We start from the raw sequence: 18223 nt of genomic DNA, 5'->3' as shown, positions 1-18223 counted from the left end.
TCCGGTGTTTTCGTAAACTATCGATGTTATAGTAAAATATATATAAAATATCTAACTCTGCATATTCGAGTGTCTAGTCTAAAGTTCTGCAGCGGTCGTCGGAATACTTGGCATCCCTCCTCATCTTGCAACACGTTTTCAAACACATCATTGTATAACAAAGAGTATTATTCAAGAATGGATCTCATTGTTCTAGCGACATGTATCTGATTATGTCAACGCCGCATCGGTCTGTTTGTTTGGTTTGTAACGCCGCACTAAGCACTATTCCAGCTACAAGATGGCGATCTGAAAAAAAATCGATCTACGCAACTTGGACACAATGACATGCATCAACCAAGTCAGCGAACCTGACTACCCGATCCTGTAAGTGTCCTTTTACGACAAGCATGGGTTGCCGAAGACAAATTCCAACTCGGATCTTCACGGTCGCATCGTTACAGTTTTGGAACAAATATACACGTTCAGCTGAGTGCCACACAAAACACGAAGAACTTACGAAAGGTAGCAGCGTGAAAGGTACACTGTGAAAATGCGTTTGGAAAGTAAATACATACAAGGCATGTTTACCTCTTAAACACGTTTAGAATCTAAGCACATAAAGTAAGCTATCGTCTCAGTCTAAACACACCATTTAATGTTGAAAACATGATTTGAATTTAAACACGTTTAATTTGACAAAATACATATCATTGTGTATTATCCTAATAATCCAAACGTGTTTGGAAGTTTTTATGTAAACTCGTGCATTTCATTAGGCAATTAGGTCAAATATGGTAAGGCCTGTATATACTCATTCAAACAAGTATGAGAACACCGAGGTGGTGGTTTGTGACACAAAAAGACAAAATACTTTCGACAGAAAATTATGATTTTAATAGAATTCATCCACAAGCGATCAAGTATAAGGACGTCGGATGGTCACATCTGTGGACAAGGTAACCCAGATAACCCTTCAAAACTAGTAGTGTCGTTTCATAACGTCACAAGAATGACAAGTGTGTCCATAGCGTGTATGACCACCCCTGGAAAGGCCACAGTCTCTGTACCGCAGTCTCATGGACCTGACAAAGAAGTCCTTAAAGTTGCCTGAGGGTATTGCTTGCCACCCAGCCTGCAGTTTGTTGTTTGACGTCGCACTCAGCAATAGCCAAGCTATATGACGTCGGTCTGTAATTAATCGAGTCTGGACCAGACAATCCAGTGATTGATATCATGAGCATCGATCTACGCTTTTTGGATACGATGACATGCATCAACCAAGTCAGCGAGCCTGACTACCCGATCCCGCTCGTCGCCTCTTACGACAAGCATGGGTTGTTGAAGACCTATTCTAACCCGGATAATCACGGGTAGGTTGAGTTGTTGCAGGTTGAAAGAGGGAGGGCGATTTGCACGCGTCCCAGTACGTTCGATCGGTGCCAGATCTTGGGAATAGGCAGGCCACTGAGTTCTGGTGATCGTACCGTCAGTAACCACACGGGTCCTGTGCGGTCGAGCATTATTATCTTTGAGTGTGGCACCAAGTCCTGCAGTTAAAGCAGGGAGAATAAGTGGACGAAAAATCTCGTCACTGTAGCGAGATACATGTCAGATTTCCATTGACATGTTAAAGAGGAGTTCCGCGATTCAAACTGAATATTGGTAAGAAATCTTTCCCTACAACAGAGTTGATTGTGCGATTCCGACTATGTCATGAGCATGTTTTAATGAATCACTATCAAGTAGTTCGCGAGAACGTGTGCGTATTCTGGCCACCGGTGCCACCCTTCACAAACACATACAAAGGCAAGTCAATTGCTCATCTGAAAAAAACAGGGCAACATATGGTACAAGTCAAAATAGTTATGTCGAGCGAAATACCAGAACTATTCACTCGTTTTATAAACTTGGTATTTCACGGGAGCTCGTTTAGTATTCTATGTCTCCGATGAATAATATAGTCTTCTAACTGTAGTTGTAGCTTACCCGTTATACCGTTTTTGTCTAGTATATGAAGAAGTCCTTTGTGCCACACTGTCAATAGCTTATGATACATCATAAAATACCATACAATAGTATTCGTGTTTATCAACAGCTGAGACAATATCATTATATAGTTCTATTACTTGAGTGGGAGTAAAATGTTTAAGAGTTTAACAGAATAATACTTCAAATATTTTAAAAGTTGACACGTATAACTTTAATGCCATACAACAGCCTACCTTTAGAATTCAGCGTTCCGTTCCACAGAACTATCGTAGCGATAATGTGATTGTAACTCCCATACTTTAACAGACTTACGACTGTCGTTGCACTAAGATCGCTTTGTGGAACGGGACATGCGCCAGAGAGTTTTTGTGAAATTGTGTTGCCCGATACACCCGCGAAACAATGCCATGTTATATCTGCTTAGCATTAGGGTTTCTTGGGTTATCGAGTGTGCATAAGCTACCCTCCCCTATTAAACACTGTGTTATACCAGCTTATTGTTATTAAATATTCAACGGGCATAAATAAAAAAAACTAATTTTGTAAATTGCAGCTTTTCATCTTTGAAATTTACTAAAACCGGCGTCCCACAGGGCTCAGTTTTAGGCCCCTTCTTGTTTTTGCTCAATCTCAACGATCTAGCTGATAATCTGCAGTATTATACTCCTCTTTTTCGCAGCCGGCACTTTCATTTCTTCACATGCAAATGAGGACACTCAGATAAAGCAGTGATTTAGAGCTTCTCAAAGATTGGGCTAAAGGAGGGCTGGTTACGTTAAACCCGGACAAAACTACATTAATATTGGTCACTCATAGTAAACACATTCTCCAGTTATTATTTTTGAAACAACACCGCACTTGGCGCATCGTTTTTTTACAAACATCTAGGCGTTACTCTTTCTCAGGATATTGTGAACAAAAAATGTACTAACACGACATGTTACCACCCAAAGCATCAACAGTATTTAAAAATAAATCAATGTCTGAATATAATTATAAGGGAGAGGGCCACCTAGGTAGGATAAACTTTGCCCATTGACCATTTATGTCAATACATTATGGTTAAAACAAAACTTCAGCGAAATGACTCTGCAAGCTGTAAACTATTAAACGTTAAATTGTGAAATATTACTCAGAGAATACCAGCTAAAACAACAGAAGAGTAATACTTAAATGTAAAACGTCAACGACAGAGAATAACTAGTCTCGAATATCCGCTGAAAGAGATTCCATATTGAGTGTTAAGTCATTGATGACACCAGGTGTTCGAGAACAGGGAAAGCATGTCCTTACACTGTACAAAAACGTGTTCAGATCGAAACATGTTTAGGAATGTGTTTAAATACTAAACGGAATGTTTGGTGTGTTCTATCTAAACGCGTTTAAGTCTAAACACCTGAAATGAGCAATCGTACACCATCTAAACACAACATGCTCATCGTCTAAACATGTTCAGAATTTAAAAATAATTAAAAAATTGTGATTTTAGAATTTAACATGTTTCAATAAAGTGCATATCATTACTCAAAAAAGGAAAATATGGATAAGATATAATATATATATTGAAATAAGATGTACAAAGCAGATTCACAGGCATTTGCATAACTCATATACCACCAGGATTTACAACGGACTTGGTACAAAATTTACATAAAATTGTACACTTTAACCAAGCTCGGTCAAAGGTGACAGGGAAAATTGCCATTTTGTGACAACAGTACCCGTAGCAGGTAATATAGTGAAGGGCTACAATTTGATAGGTTGCAGCTTCGAATCCCGCTGAGCTTTTAACGTGTTGTTTCCATAAAAGAATTGTTGCTGTATTTCTAATAGTATTTCTCGCATATGGGAAGCTGACAATGAAAGTACATCTGATCACTACGTACAGGCCCTTAGCTTATTTTAATCCCCCACCCCCCGCAAATGTATCTATTTATCATGCTAAAGTAACTTTTATACTCCCACCCACCCACTTCTGTATCCCCATTAAACGCCAATGAACAATTAGAAAGCCATCCTTTTTAAAATTACCTACAATGAATTTTAAGGGGGCTTTGCAGGTTTTTCGCACATTAGGCCCCAAACATATTTAAACCTAAACATGTCAAAATTATGGGACAAGTGACGTGTTTAAGTTTGTGTTTGGGACCAGACACTTTATTACAGTGTAGTTAGCTGCAAATAATTCATGATCTACCACATAAAAAGTATTTAGAAATATGTGCAATAATAGATAGTCATTATAATATTTACTATGGCATCAACATGTTATATTATCAACTGGGGTTAAGGGTTTCCTTACCTGCCATGTTGATATGGTCTGTTGTCAGATTCTTGCTACTGTACTGAGGGTACTATGGGCGGAGAACTCGGCCTCCGGCAGCCTTGATGTCCAGACTTCAAATGTAGTCGCTTCACTGTGGTACATGCTTAGAATCAATATATGTACATTAGGCTCTGATGCTGAGATTGGTTTGCGCTAAAACGCTGTACCAGAAGCATAATATAAGCGACATATATTATAATTGTCTGAAGCAAATGATAATATTGTCCGTTCAGGAAAATTACGAATGTCTAGTTAACCTTTCACAAAAACATCTGAAAGGGTTTCAACTTGTGATAATGGTTTTACGTAAAGCACTGTAAGAGGCGGAGGTTGTCACTGTAACAACGCTGCATGCATATGGCGGTCGTGTTGCAAGACTTGGCAATAGTGTCAATATGTGAGACAGAGGCGTCAAGTTCTGTGTACACTTTGACCCGACCAATAATGTGTTTGCATTGTCTCTGGCGAATTATTCAAAATTCGTAGTGTTGCCTGTTAGGACATTCAACCCGATGACTGTCGGTGCACGTTAAAGCTTCAATGTAAGATAATGTTTGGAATATAAACACATAAAGGACATGTATAGATTTAAACGTTTTAAGGAAGGTGTTTAAATCCTAAACGGAATACACAATATGTGTGTTCTTGCTACACACGTTTAGAGTGTAAACATATAAGCATGTTTAAAATTAAAACATGTTTAATGTTAAGATATTTTTACGACAAAATGTATTATTATCATTGTGTATAATCCTAATACATGGTGGAATTTCGTTTTAAAAGTTTTGTGTTGTTACTCACGAAATCCCATACCATAATAATATGTTTTTGAAATCGTAATTTCTCGTTATTTCAATTTATTTCTCGACATTTTGATTTTGTTTTTGTTACTTCTATTTTATCTCATTATCAACGATAAAATAATCGAAGCAACAAGAAATTTCGATTTGAAAAAAAAGGAAATTAGGAATCAAAGTGGCATCATAAGGCTTTCGTAGTTAACGACAATTAAATTATATATGAGTAGTACGATAGATCCCCAACGGATTGTGTATAATCCTAATACATGGTGGAATTTGGTTTTAAAAGTTTTGTGTTCTTACTCACGAAATCATAATGGCCACTTCTATTTTATCTCATAACGTCGATTTGTTTTCTCGTTATTAACAATAAAATAATCGAAGCAACGAGAATTTTCGATTTGAAAAAAAAGAATTTAGGAATCAAAGTGGCATCATTAGGCTTTCGTAGTTTCGTGAAATTATATATGAGTAGTACGATAGATCCCCAACGTTTTTAAGTTACCCCCATAATCTTATAGCCACTAAAAGCATTTAGAAAGCGCCCGCTATTTAAATTACAAACAATTAAATTCAAATGGGGGATACGGGTTAAGATCCTAAACGTGTCGGACCGCCTCCGTGGTCTAGTGGTAGAGCGTCCGCCCGGAGAGCGGAAGGTCCAGGGTTCGATCCCGGGCCGCGTCATACAAAAAGACGTTAAAAGATTGTACTTGTTGTTACCCTGTCTGGCGCTCGGCATTAAGGGGCTTAAACAAGGACTGGTCGGCTCGGAGTCAGTATACTGTGTCTGAGTGGGGTATTCATGTTAAACTGCGGCATGGTATCTCAGTGAGCTAGCACTATAAATCGGCATCAGTCCGGACTAGTACAAGCAGCCACACACACACGTGCATGCACGTCGCTTTATAAGTGCAATAATCTTGGACGCGACGTTAAACCAAATTTCACCACCTCCTAAACGTGTCAAAATTATGGGACAAGGGACACGCTTAGGTTCTAAACACATTTCTGCAGTGTACCCACAGTAAGGTTCAATCTTGTGATATTGGTGTAGAATACACCCCGGTGTTGTCAGTGCAATCTTTCCACATACTGTAAGTTGTGTATACTGGTAGTATGAGTGAAGACATACACGCTAGTGTTCTCAGTTCAGGCACCCACGATGTCAAGGATAAAGTGAGATTCAAAACATTGAACACTTTCTCTGACTCAACATCAGTTCAGAATGCGACTAACGGGATCGGGTGGTCAGACTCGCTGACTTAGTTGGATGCATGTCATCGTGTCCAAATTGTGTGTATCGATGCTCATGATGTCAATCACTGGATTGTCTGCTCCAGAGTCGATTATTTACAGACGGTTGTCATATAGCTCGAATATTGCTGAGTGCGGCTTTAAACATCAAACAAACAAACCAACAAAACAGAATGCAATGACTGTGGTTAAGACTTAAGGTCACATCGGCAATAGTTCAGCCAAATTGTGACGAGACCAATACCCATATCAAGAGTAAATACTTTTACAAAAACAAAATTGTCAACAACTGACAGATTATTAGAGTGTCACAGATTTGTATTTAAAACTAGCATTTATTCTTAAAATATGACTATTCATAACAATACATAATAAAAATGGGCTATGGATCACCAGCAACTAAAATTTGGCCACCGTACTGGGGACTATGGGGACGGTACTTCTGCTACCTTCATGGTGCCCCAGCAGGATCTATCCCCCCCCCCCCCCCCCCCCCCCCCCCCGGCTACTGGCGATTGTCAGATACTTAAGCAGTTAAATCGACAAGAATCCTCTTAATAAAATTACAGAGAAATAAGTGAGTGAGTGAGTTGCGTTTAACGCCGCTTTTAACAGTATTCCAGTTATATCAATGCGTGTCAGCTTAATGTGGGAGGAAAGCCCGAAGTGATGCAGGTCTCAGACGTTTACCACTTCGGTGAAAGCCACGAGCACGGGTGTGGTGCTGACAAACCTAGAAACATAATCGGGGCGAACCGGGATTCGAACCCACAATCATAGGTTTCTGGCGTGGCCAAAGGACGAAACTCTTCACAACGAATTGCGGCACCTGAGATGACTGGGCGACCCGTGCCCCCTACAGAGTAATGAAAAATGCTTCGTATATGGAACTTACGTACCCTCTCAGGGGGAGAATATATTTACAATATTCAAACCCCTTTAAAGACACAACCAACGATCGCAGTTATGAATTCATTCTACCAATTTATTAATGACTTACTTTATACAATAAATATTATTATCAAAAGTTATCAATGAATTCAATCTTTTAAAAAACAAGAATAAAATTATGATTAACATTAAAAAATATCCTTTATGGACGAAACCTGGAAATAATTATCCCTTGTGTTCGAAAATAAAACCTAGGAATTTGGCTTCTTTTACAATTTATAGGAGTGTTATCTAAAATTAATTCTGGTTCCTTGTAAGGTTTATATTTTCTGCAATAATGTATACAGTGTGTTTTAGATTTTTGCAAATTGAAAACCATTTTCTAAAGACCATTTCTGGATTTTATTTTAACATAGCTGCATTTATCATTCAATAGTATGCATGTTTTTGCCACGACATGAAATGTTAAAATCATTCAGAAATAGAGATCCATCAATAAAATTGCTTAACACCTTAGGGAGGCTATTTATTTTTATACTAAACAACATGACAGACAAAACACTGCCTTGTGGAACACACTGATCCTGGTTATATTGATCAGACAGAGTAGATCCCCCACGAATTTGAAATTGTCTGTTTTATAAAAAGTTGGATATAAATTGAGATTGAAAAAGATAGACACAGGCAGTTGTTTATTTAGTGTGGCATTTTTTTACAAATGATTCTAAACGAACTAGATGATCGATGGTACTCCTGTTTTTACGGAAACCAAATTGTATATTTGTTATTCAATCATTGGTTTCTAAGCACCATATTAATCGAATATTGATCATGCGTTCCAACGTTTTGCAAACGCTGCTGGTCAATGAAATAGATCGATAATTTGAGAGATCAGTGTTATCCCGTCAGGGTTTCGGTATAATAACAACTATGGCATTACGCAATGAAGAAGAAACTTTACCGGATGTCCATATTTCATCAAAAATCAGAAGAAGGGCTTCTTAATATGTTTCTGGTAGGTGCTTCAGAAGCTGATGGTGGATGTTATCAGCTCCTGAAGCAGTATCACGAGCTTGCCCAAGAGCAGTATGGAGTTCATATATAGAAAATATGTAATTGTAATCCTCCCCATTTTCTGATTAATAGTTTTCTTTCTTACTGCTTTTGATATTTTGGGAATTTATGGACATATTTCGATGAAGAAGAGTGAGAGTTTCACCAACTTTATTTGCACTATCTGAAGTATCTGTTGATGGATCATCCCCATTTAGAACCCTTACCTTTAATTTTATGAATAATATTCCCTCCCTTCGACATGGGTGTTCGTGAATTTATTTTTGAGATAAATCCTACCATGATTGGCTTATATTTTGTTTATGTACGCCTGACTTTAGCATTTAAAATTGTATATTTATTCAAATGATCTACCAAAGGATGGCGACGGAAAAAAATTTCTGCATTTTTTCTTGCCTTCCTAGCTTGTTTGCAGTCATTGTTAAACCATGGTTTACGGATGTGAGGATTTGCAGATGACTTAGGAAAACATGCATCAGCTATTTTAGTCAGTTCATCGGAGAATGTTTGTATTGGATCACAAACGTCAGTAAAAATGGCAGCTGCTAATTTGTGTCGAGACAGTATTTCAAATAATAGCCAGTTCGCTTTGGAAAAGTTCTATATATCTTGTTGAAGGAGAAACGTCAGATGGGGTAATTAAGAAGATCAGAGTTTGTAAGAGATAAATCAAGAGATAGTACGTACCTGTTCCAGGATGTAAATAGGTTTCAGAATTATCATTGAAAGTACATAAATCATTGTTAGAAATGAAATCTTCTTTTATCTTCACCAAAACTGTTGAACCTCAAGCTGATTACCGAAATGTACTTGTACTTAATTGTCTTATATTAAAGTGATCGGTATTTTTTAAAGAGGTTTCCTGAATACAAAATGCTCACTGCTTAATATATTGTATTAATAACTTTAAGTCATTCACATTATTCTCAAGTCCTCTCCAGTTCCATTGAATTATACGTCAGGGACTCATGGTTGTTCAACTGGTGATCAGGCACGAGGTGAAGGCATCTCAAGAGGTCAAAACGTATTCTGGACCTCCACAGGGGATGACAAAGAAGAAGGAACCTCCAAATGTTGGAGGGCCCTAGACCTTCTCCCAATCTGTATTTTCTCCATTTTAGAAATGTGGGCATTGCTCTAGACCTGTTCATTTTCTTTATCTGGCTCTTGTTCATAATGTGTGAACTCGGTGTGTGAAGCTGAAGTTGAGACATGTGACTGAGTCTGAGTGATGGGAGTGACATCAGCTAGGATGATCTGATGGTCTCTCACACAAGATAAGGTTGTTTGGCATGACGTTGAAACTGTATTTACTTTCTTAACAGAAGTTGTAGCAGAATACGTTCTAGCAGCAGATTGATAGAATCAGACGAATTATTCTACCTCCCTGTCTAGATCAAATATGGGTCGAAGTGGTGTGTTGGGCAAAATGAACACCGGTTCTCTCAACCACCAGAATCCCTTCCTCCACGGACACAGGGGTGCAACCCACGGCAAACGGGATGCCCAATTTTGTCACCTTTTACGACAAGCAATGGGGTGCTGAGGACACTATTCTACCCTGGATCTGTCGATTGGCAAGAAGTTTGACCATGACAGGATGGATTTGAAGGTTTCAGACAGTTCCCTTTTAACTCCTTTAAAGTTTGTTCCACAGTTGGATAGCAGTTAGCGCGAGGTTTGCGTCGACGTGAAATAACCCAACAGAGAGCCATTAGGAAGGCATCAGTACCGGTGGATTCAGGTAGGTAGATGTGTACAATTCGGGCGGTGAGACACTTGAAGATCACTCCAAATCTCTTCTCCCTGCAGCGACCAATCTTTATGTACATTGGTGGTTTGAAGTGTCTGGCAAGTGTTAGGTCTACCATATTGGGTATGTCTCCATTGGCACTCCAGTGCTGCCATTCAATACATAGTCTTTGATGACGTTTACTGAATCTCTCCCTCTCGGGATCCAGAACTTTAGTCGCAGATCAGTGAACAAGGACTCCGAGCCGTAATGACGTCATAGTGCTTGATCAATAATCTAGTAATTGGGTGCATGGGATCAAGTACTGGGTGTGTTTCAGTCATCAGTGTTTCATACAACTGAGCGCTCTTGCTGATAATTCTTGATGGCACATGGACAACAACTCCTACTTCGAGGCCAGGCATTACCTTTCAACATGACAACGCCCGGCCTCATATTGCTCGACTTGTTCAGGATCCTCTTCAACAAAAGAACGTGAATGTCATCCCCTAGCCGGCTCGATCCCCTGACCTCTCACCAATCGAGCACATGTGGGATGAGATGGATCGGCGCCTTCGACGTCAGCCACGTGTTCCACAGACAATCCAGGAACTTCGAAACATGCTCCAACAGATATGGACAGATATCCCACAGGATTTGTGCGACGCCTGGTCCATTCCATGAGACGGAGATGTGTTGCTTGCATCGCAACCCGAGGTGGAAACACGCTATTGATTTGTAAATTGACATTTTGGCATGTTCATGTTTTTTTTATGAAATCACGCATTTTCTGAAGTCAATATGGCAAATTAAACCATTTGAACACTAACAGGAGTCTTATATCTGTTGCAAACCGAAATTGTTTCAGATTTGGTAAATATCATAACTTTGCATTAAATCTTATTCAATGTCACAGGTACTTTTGTTGTTCAGTATATGATGATTTAGGAGTTGACGCAGCCTTGGTTACACTATTCTCCACACAAATCCTTTGTCAACTAGTTCTTTGATCTTTTGATCATGAACTTGTGAAAGAGTAGGTTTCTGTTCTAACCTCCTCTCGATAAATATGAGATTGTTCATTACTGATTCGCTTCCAGCTGATAGAGAAAAGTGGAGTGGCGTAATGAGTTGAGTTGTCAACCTTGACTTTCAGAGTATTTGATTCGATTAGATCAACTGCCAGACTGTCTAATTTTGAACGTGTAACCTTTTTAAGGCATATAGGAACAGAACAGGAGGATTGCGTATTGACGAAAAGAAGAACTGCTAATTTTCGGTTGATGTTTGCTCAATGCTTCCTTAAAGAGACCACCCAAGCCTTGTTCAGAGAGCGACTGGAGATCCCAGAGGACCAAAACAGATTTGGGTGTCTGGGTATGATGACACGTTCATGATCCGTTCCAATTTGTATCAATGGTCTATCTAGGATTGTCAATATCCGGCAGGATAGCATGTTGCAGATTCTCATACCTCTGTTATAGAGAACAGGATAGGTGTACTCAGAAAAGCCTAATTGATCAGAGGCAAAAGCATTCTAATGGAGTACTTGCAGGATTAACTCGTGGAAAGATGATCAGGTTCACAGAATGGCTTATACAGTTGAACGGTTCACTGCAGATAGTTGTCAGAAGTATGTTATCTGGTTCATTTTGGAGACCAAGTTGTTTGACGTCTGGCATCATTAACATTGATCCGTTTGGTATGCGTGTCTATCATTTGTCCATTAGGCCCATGTAGTGAGACCTGTACAACTTTGATTAAGAGTCTGAATGATTGGGATGATTTGTCAAGATACTATGGTGGCTGATTAATTGAGTTAACATTATCAGATCCCTTTTTTGCGGCATCACGAAGAGTTGTCAGATGTATCTTTTGACAGGTGCTGCATGCTTTCTTGAGATTGCAGTCACTTGGCAAATGAGATCATCCCCACTCTCGGTACCTTTTCGTCTCCTCAATCCACTTAACTACTTCTTCAACTGTCTGTTTCTTAACATCATCACAAAAACGTACATGATGCTGATAACTGTTGCATAAGCCACGGTATGAATTGTTATTTGGTGACTAACCAATTGGTGCAGAGTGGATTTTCGATAGGGAGTTATAGGATTTGGTGCTGGCATTCAGTACAGTGGTGGGCTTGTTGGTTCTGTGTGACTGAGCATTGGATTGTTTCGAGGATTTGTCTACATTTGGTCGATTTCGAGTTTCCGTCCTCCCAGAAGTGGCAGATTCATGTGCAATCCGACTAGAACGTGATTTGACTTGCTACCAAGTATTCAAGTTGACCAAAGTACATGTAGATTTATCACTCAGAATCCTACGATTGAGGCAATACTCAATGAAGTTTGTCAAGAACTTTCTAACATGTGATGGACACTTATCATTTATATGTGGCAGACAGTAAAATGAGCAAGTCAGGTCGTCAGATCGCAGTCGCCAATTGCCATCCGACTTACAATATTATTAATTTGAGCATTGGAGGGCAAAGAACAGGGCGCGCGAAGCATCTGTAAAATCTCCCCCGAGAGAGCCAATACCATGGTCTGATATCGTTCAATAACAATCAAATAGTCAATTCCCTGCCACAGATTTCCCTACCATTGAGACCTGTTTCATATTATGATCAATTCATAAGAGATTCAGTGCAACAAACACTCTCGACAAAAGACTGTATGACAAGAGGGATGACTTTCCAACAGTCAACTTACCGATATTATGTGTCTATACATAACTTGTGAGGTACAATCGAGCCTGCTCTTTCCACCAAGATTTCAAAGAGCGTCATACGACTCTTGCTCAGAAGTTGTTTCATCAAGGGTACAACATTCAAGGCCTCGATAGAGCTTTCAAAAAGTTTTATGGCAGACATGAGGAGGATATTTGCAATATCGCATCAATGACACAAATTGTCTGATGCTATTCCCTATTTTCACCATGTGTTCCCGTGTTTTCTACAGGTAAACATTTGACTTGAACTTGACTGCTTGTGTTTGTGAAGGAGCAGGATACGCTCACCTTTTAACCAACACTTGGTATCATCACTATTTTATAGCGATACATAAACACATGATCATTATATAGTCGGAATCGTACAATGAACTCTGTAATTTCTAATGAATATGGAAAGGGTCTAGTCGATTATATTTTCAAAATATGGAGAAGTAAACCGTATCTTGTTTTGATATTATACTGTTTTGTCATAATCCTTAATTGACATCAGACAAGTATAATAGAGATATGTTATTCATTTGAAGAACATTTGATAGTGTCCCTGTCATATATTCCGAACAACTCGGACAGTTTCCACATCACGGTCTACTGATTAACTTTGCTGTCCGTTTCAGTTGTTTGCGACGTTGTGGTAAAGTTAAATAAATTCATAAACTTCATACTAAATTGAGGGGCAAAAGTACACACCCGTGTTTGATGATGGCTAAAAGTGGAACAAACCAAAAATGGGGATGTATTGTTATACGGGTAATAGAACTGTGTTTTTGGACCATGAGTTTGCAGTATTTCAATGACTGTTTTCACCCTAGTAACGCTTGAAATTGTGTGTCAAATCCAATTATCAAGTGCATACTCTCTTGCACCCGGTAGCTTATTACTTAAACACCATATTGGGGATTGCAACAGTTGGATGCAGGGACAGAGAAGAAAACAACATTTTTAATTGCCATCATTTGTTTTTATTTTGACATTGTTGAGGGCATTTTGGTTTATACTGCCATGCCGGTGGAAGGTGCACTCGATACTACCTTGGTGGCAGGTGCCCCAGATGACGGCAGGGCGCAGCGACCATATGATCCTGTGTTGTAGCCTGGCTCAATGGCGATATCCAGGGAGCTCTCGTCAATACACTGAAGACCTGGTGAATCATCACATGGTGGTTTTACGTGAAATTAATAGCATTTAAATTTGGGCGGAATACATTGGACAGAAGTTTCTTTTGAATATATCAGCTCTGGGACGCGCAATTTCATTAAAATCAGACCTTAGTTCTCGCTTCCGCTAAACAAAGATCTGAAGACATCCCATTAGGGGTCAAGTCAGAACGACCTTTCATCCGACCAATCAGAGCGTTTCTTCCCAGATTATGAAAGTGACAGTCGGAATATGATTTCATATTATGCAACCTCGAAAATTTTAACATGGGGTATTCCGAACGATTGTTACGGGTTTAACAACTGAATCTTTACAATCTAGACAATTTATTAGCCATTCCAGAATATTTTTCTTTTGTGTTCAGGTTTCAAATTTGTAATCGGGAATTTGTCAAAATATGTTTCGAAGTGTAGTCGCCAATTTGAAATAAGTGCCGTAAAGCACGAGAAAGCTGCCTTCTGATTGGTCATTCCATTGGTCGGTCAAAGTTCGCGCAAGGTCGGCCTGACGTGACCCGTAATGGGATGTCCTCAGATCTTTGTTTAACGGTAGCGAGAACTAAGATCTGATTTTAATGAGATTGTGGGACGCGGTGCCAAAGTGAACACGTTGCTGGTGGTAATGACAACAACAACCAAATCCACACCCTCAAGCAAGCCCAAAGCCCTACGTCATAACACCGGTCATTGGATCAGTGTGTACATATTATACAATCATCAATGAAATACATATATGTCAAGGTCATTACGATTTCTGAAGGGAAGGGCTGGCCGAGGTAACTAGGGCAACGCAATTCAAGTGCGAGTTGCTCCCCTTGCCATGCCAGGATCGGCTGATGTTTGTTCGAATCCAATATTCACCATAATTACGAGCAGTAATTTTCAGCAGTAAACCCACTCAGTACTCTTGAGTATCATCAAATTGCAAACGTCGAAGTTTTCGTACCACATTAAGCTAATACGCCGAAATATTACTAAAATAGTGTTGTCTCCCCGACACTTCCAACCCCTCTCCCTCGCAAACCTGAAATAGATTTACCCCTCGTAAATATGCATATACTAAAGATCCACCACGTGTTTCCCATTTGATTTTACGAGCGCTTCGAGCCGAACCGGATTTCGCGCTCAGTCAAGTTTATGGATGGGTATGTTGGATAAGAACGGCGGAGCTCTGTGCCTACCTGTAGCGCACATGGTAGAACAGCTGGAGTGAGTCGTTGCTTGGAGGGGGCATCTGGACAGAGACGGTAGACGGTGACTACATCTGCTGCTGAAGAACGATTTCACACAACATCCATCAGCACCGCAGTCCGTATCGGTGCTGCAGCTACTAAGAATGAACGCCTTTGATAGAAAATAAGAACACTTGTCACATATACATCAGTCTACCGGATACATCAGTCTACCGGATACATATGCAATGTAAGAACAAGGTAGGATAGCGGGCCTTGATGGCCCACAGGATCTGCAAAATTTAGGAAATGAAGTCAACAATGAAATTGTCATGAAAATTAACAGATATATCAATGAGTACTAAACTTCATTTCAGCAATAACATATGTGGGGGTTTTTCACACTGAACACGTCATCCACTTGAATAAACATGTTTGTCTGATTGTTTGCTTGTTGTTTAACGCCGCACTCGGCAATATTCCAGCTATGTGACGGAGGTCTGTAAATAACCGCGTCAGAACCAGACAAGCCAGTGATTGACATCATGAGCATCGATCTACGCAACTGGGATACGATGACAGGCATCAACCAAGTCAGTGAGCCTGACCACCCGATCCCGTTGGTCGCATCTACGACAAGGAAAGTCGCCTTTTACGGCAAGCATGGGTTTCTAAAGACCTATTCTACCCCGGATCTTCACGGGTCACATATGTGGTACTTATGCCAACACTAAGTGCATAGATAAGGATAAATGTGTCGAAATGCTGATGTAAGGGGTTTTCCTAACTGAACATGAATCAATCTTTGACATGCACACATCTGGTTAAAAATTCATCTTGGGTCAATTTACATTAGTTATTTGATATTATAAGCGATAAAGCGTAAGATCGAGGCTCATGTGATGCTGCCTGTGATCCCAATCAGTATTCGATGACATGAAAGCTAACAGAATAACACATTTAGGTGTATCTGATAATATGAAGTATTGACATGGCGTATTCTAACACACCAAAGAGTCTTCTCTACATCTTGTTTTCCCCGCGTATCAACGTCTTCAACATTTGGAAGGTATTTCCATACATATAGAATACTCCCTCACATCTTGGGTATTCCAGCAAATCAAACATATCCCATACATTCAGACGATTCCCACATATATAGGATCGTCCCTCCAATTTTGGCTATTCCAACATATCTTGGGTATATCTAGCTACATGTTTCAGCCATTCCCACACATGTCTGGTATACGTCTGGGGTATACATTGTTTGTTTGTTTGTTTTTGCTTAACGCCGCACTCAGCTATTTTCCAGCTATATGATGGCGGTATGTAAAAAATCGAGTCTGGACAAGACAATCCAGTGATTGGCATTATGAGCATCGATCCACGCAATTGGGATACGATGACATCAACCAAATCAGAGAGCCTGACCACCCGATCCCCTTAGTCGCCTCTTACGACAAGCATTGTCGCCTTTCACGGCAAGCATGGTTTGCTGAAGACCTGTTCTACCCCGGATCTTCACGGGTCTCCTGGGTATGGCAACATATGTAGGTATTCCCACATTTCTCAGGTATTCCAGCGCATCTAGAATACTCTTGCACAACTCGAGTATTCCCACATATCTATGATGTTCCCGCTAATCTGTGATAAATATATGCTCAAAATCTGTCCGTTGTAGTTGAATCTTAGACAATCGACTTAAAAGGAACCATATGCAGACAGTATCTGTTCAATGTGTTTCGCCACTAGGCCAGCAGTCTTCGTGTATGTAGACATGAGTTATCACGTCCACCCTCCCTTCCCGGCCTTCCTACCCGTCCACCCTCCCTTCCCGGCCTTCCTACCCGTCCACCCTCCCCTCCCGGCCTTCCTACCCGTCCACCCTCCCCTCCCGGCCTTCCTACCCGTCCACCCTCCCTTCCCGGCCTTCCTACCCGTCCACCCTCCCTTCCCGGCCTTCCTACCCGTCCACCCTCCCCTCCCGGCCTTCCTACCCGTCCACCCTCCCCTCCCGGCCTTCCTACCCGTCCACCCTCCCTTCCCGGCCTTCCTACCCGTCCACCCTCCCTTCCCGGCCTTCCTACCCGTCCACCCTCCCTTCCCGGCCTTCCTACCCGTCCACCCTCCCTTCCCGGCCTTCCTACCCGGCCACCCTCCCCTCCCGGCCTTCCTACCCGTCCACCCTCCCTTCCCGGCCTTCCTACCCGTCCACCCTCCCTTCCCGGCCTTCCTACCCGTCCACCCTCCCTTCCCGGCCTTCCTACCCGTCCACCCTCCCCTCCCGGCCTTCCTACCCGTCCACCCTCCCTTCCCGGCCTTCCTACCCGTCCACCCTCCCCTCCCGGCCTTCCTACCCGTCCACCCTCCCCTCCCGGCCTTCCTACCCGTCCACCCTCCCCTCCCGGCCTTCCTACCCGTCCACCCTCCCTTCCCGGCCTTCCTACCCGTCCACCCTCCCCTCCCGGCCTTCCTACCCGTCCACCCTCCCCTCCCGGCCTTCCTACCCGTCCACCCTCCCTTCTCACCCTCCCTTCCCGGCCTTCCCGGCTCGCCCCGATTATGTTTCCAGGTTTGTCAGCACCATACCCGTGCTCGTGGGTTTCACCGAAGTGGTAAACGTCTAAGACCTGCATCACTTCGGGCTTTCCTTCCACATTAAGTTGACACGTCGTGATATGACTGGAATACTGTTAAAAGCGGCGTTAACCCCAACTCACTCACTCACTCACTTTCCCGGCCACCCTACCTTCTCGCCCTCCCTTCCCGGCCTTCCTACCCGTCCATCCTCCCTTCTCACACTCCCTTCCCGGCCATCCTACCCGGCCACCCTACCTTTTCGCCCTCCCTTCCCGGCCTTCCTACCCGGCCACCCTACCTTCTCGCCCTCCCTTCCCGGCCTTCCTACTCGTCCATCCTCCCTTCTCACACTCCCTTCCCGGCCATCCTACCCACCTTGCACGTGACGAGGGACAGAGCGAGCACCAACAGGACCTTCATGTTCACTAGTGATGACAGAAAATGGCGACACGACCTCTGAGTTGGAACTATAGTCACTACTGATTGGTGACTTCACAGATAAGGATGGTGGTGAACCCGTCGGCTGGAGC

The 18223-nt window shown here is 41.6% G+C and overlaps 1 protein-coding gene across 1 annotated transcript; it reads right to left on the bottom strand.

Moving 5' to 3' along the window:
• Positions 1-13723: 13723 nt before the first annotated feature.
• On the bottom strand, positions 13724-18223 carry LOC124119728. The gene is made up of 3 exons (XM_046482358.1): positions 18069-18223; positions 15123-15285; positions 13724-13925 (listed from the first exon to the last, which is right to left on the bottom strand). Exons 1-3 carry the CDS (start codon positions 18111-18113, stop codon positions 13777-13779), a joined length of 357 nt encoding a protein of 118 aa, XP_046338314.1. The 5' UTR covers positions 18114-18223; the 3' UTR covers positions 13724-13776.

Source organism: Haliotis rufescens, unplaced genomic scaffold, assembly GCF_023055435.1.
Source record: "Haliotis rufescens isolate VD_foot unplaced genomic scaffold, xgHalRufe1.0.p SCAF_1, whole genome shotgun sequence".
NCBI lineage: Eukaryota > Metazoa > Mollusca > Gastropoda > Lepetellida > Haliotidae > Haliotis > Haliotis rufescens.
This window is presented reverse-complemented; position numbering and strand designations above follow the sequence as displayed.

Excerpts from the sequence above, each read along its gene's own strand:
- LOC124119728 (XM_046482358.1), bottom strand. The coding sequence starts at position 18,113 with ATGAAGGTCCTGTTGGTGCTCGCTCTGTCCCTCGTCACGTGCAAG. Across the intron at positions 15,286-18,068 it reads TGTCCCTCGTCACGTGCAAG|GCGTTCATTCTTAGTAGCTG; the intron begins GTGGGTAGGATG and ends TTTCTATCAAAG. Across the intron at positions 13,926-15,122 it reads TTCTACCATGTGCGCTACAG|GTCTTCAGTGTATTGACGAG; the intron begins GTAGGCACAGAG and ends ATGATTCACCAG.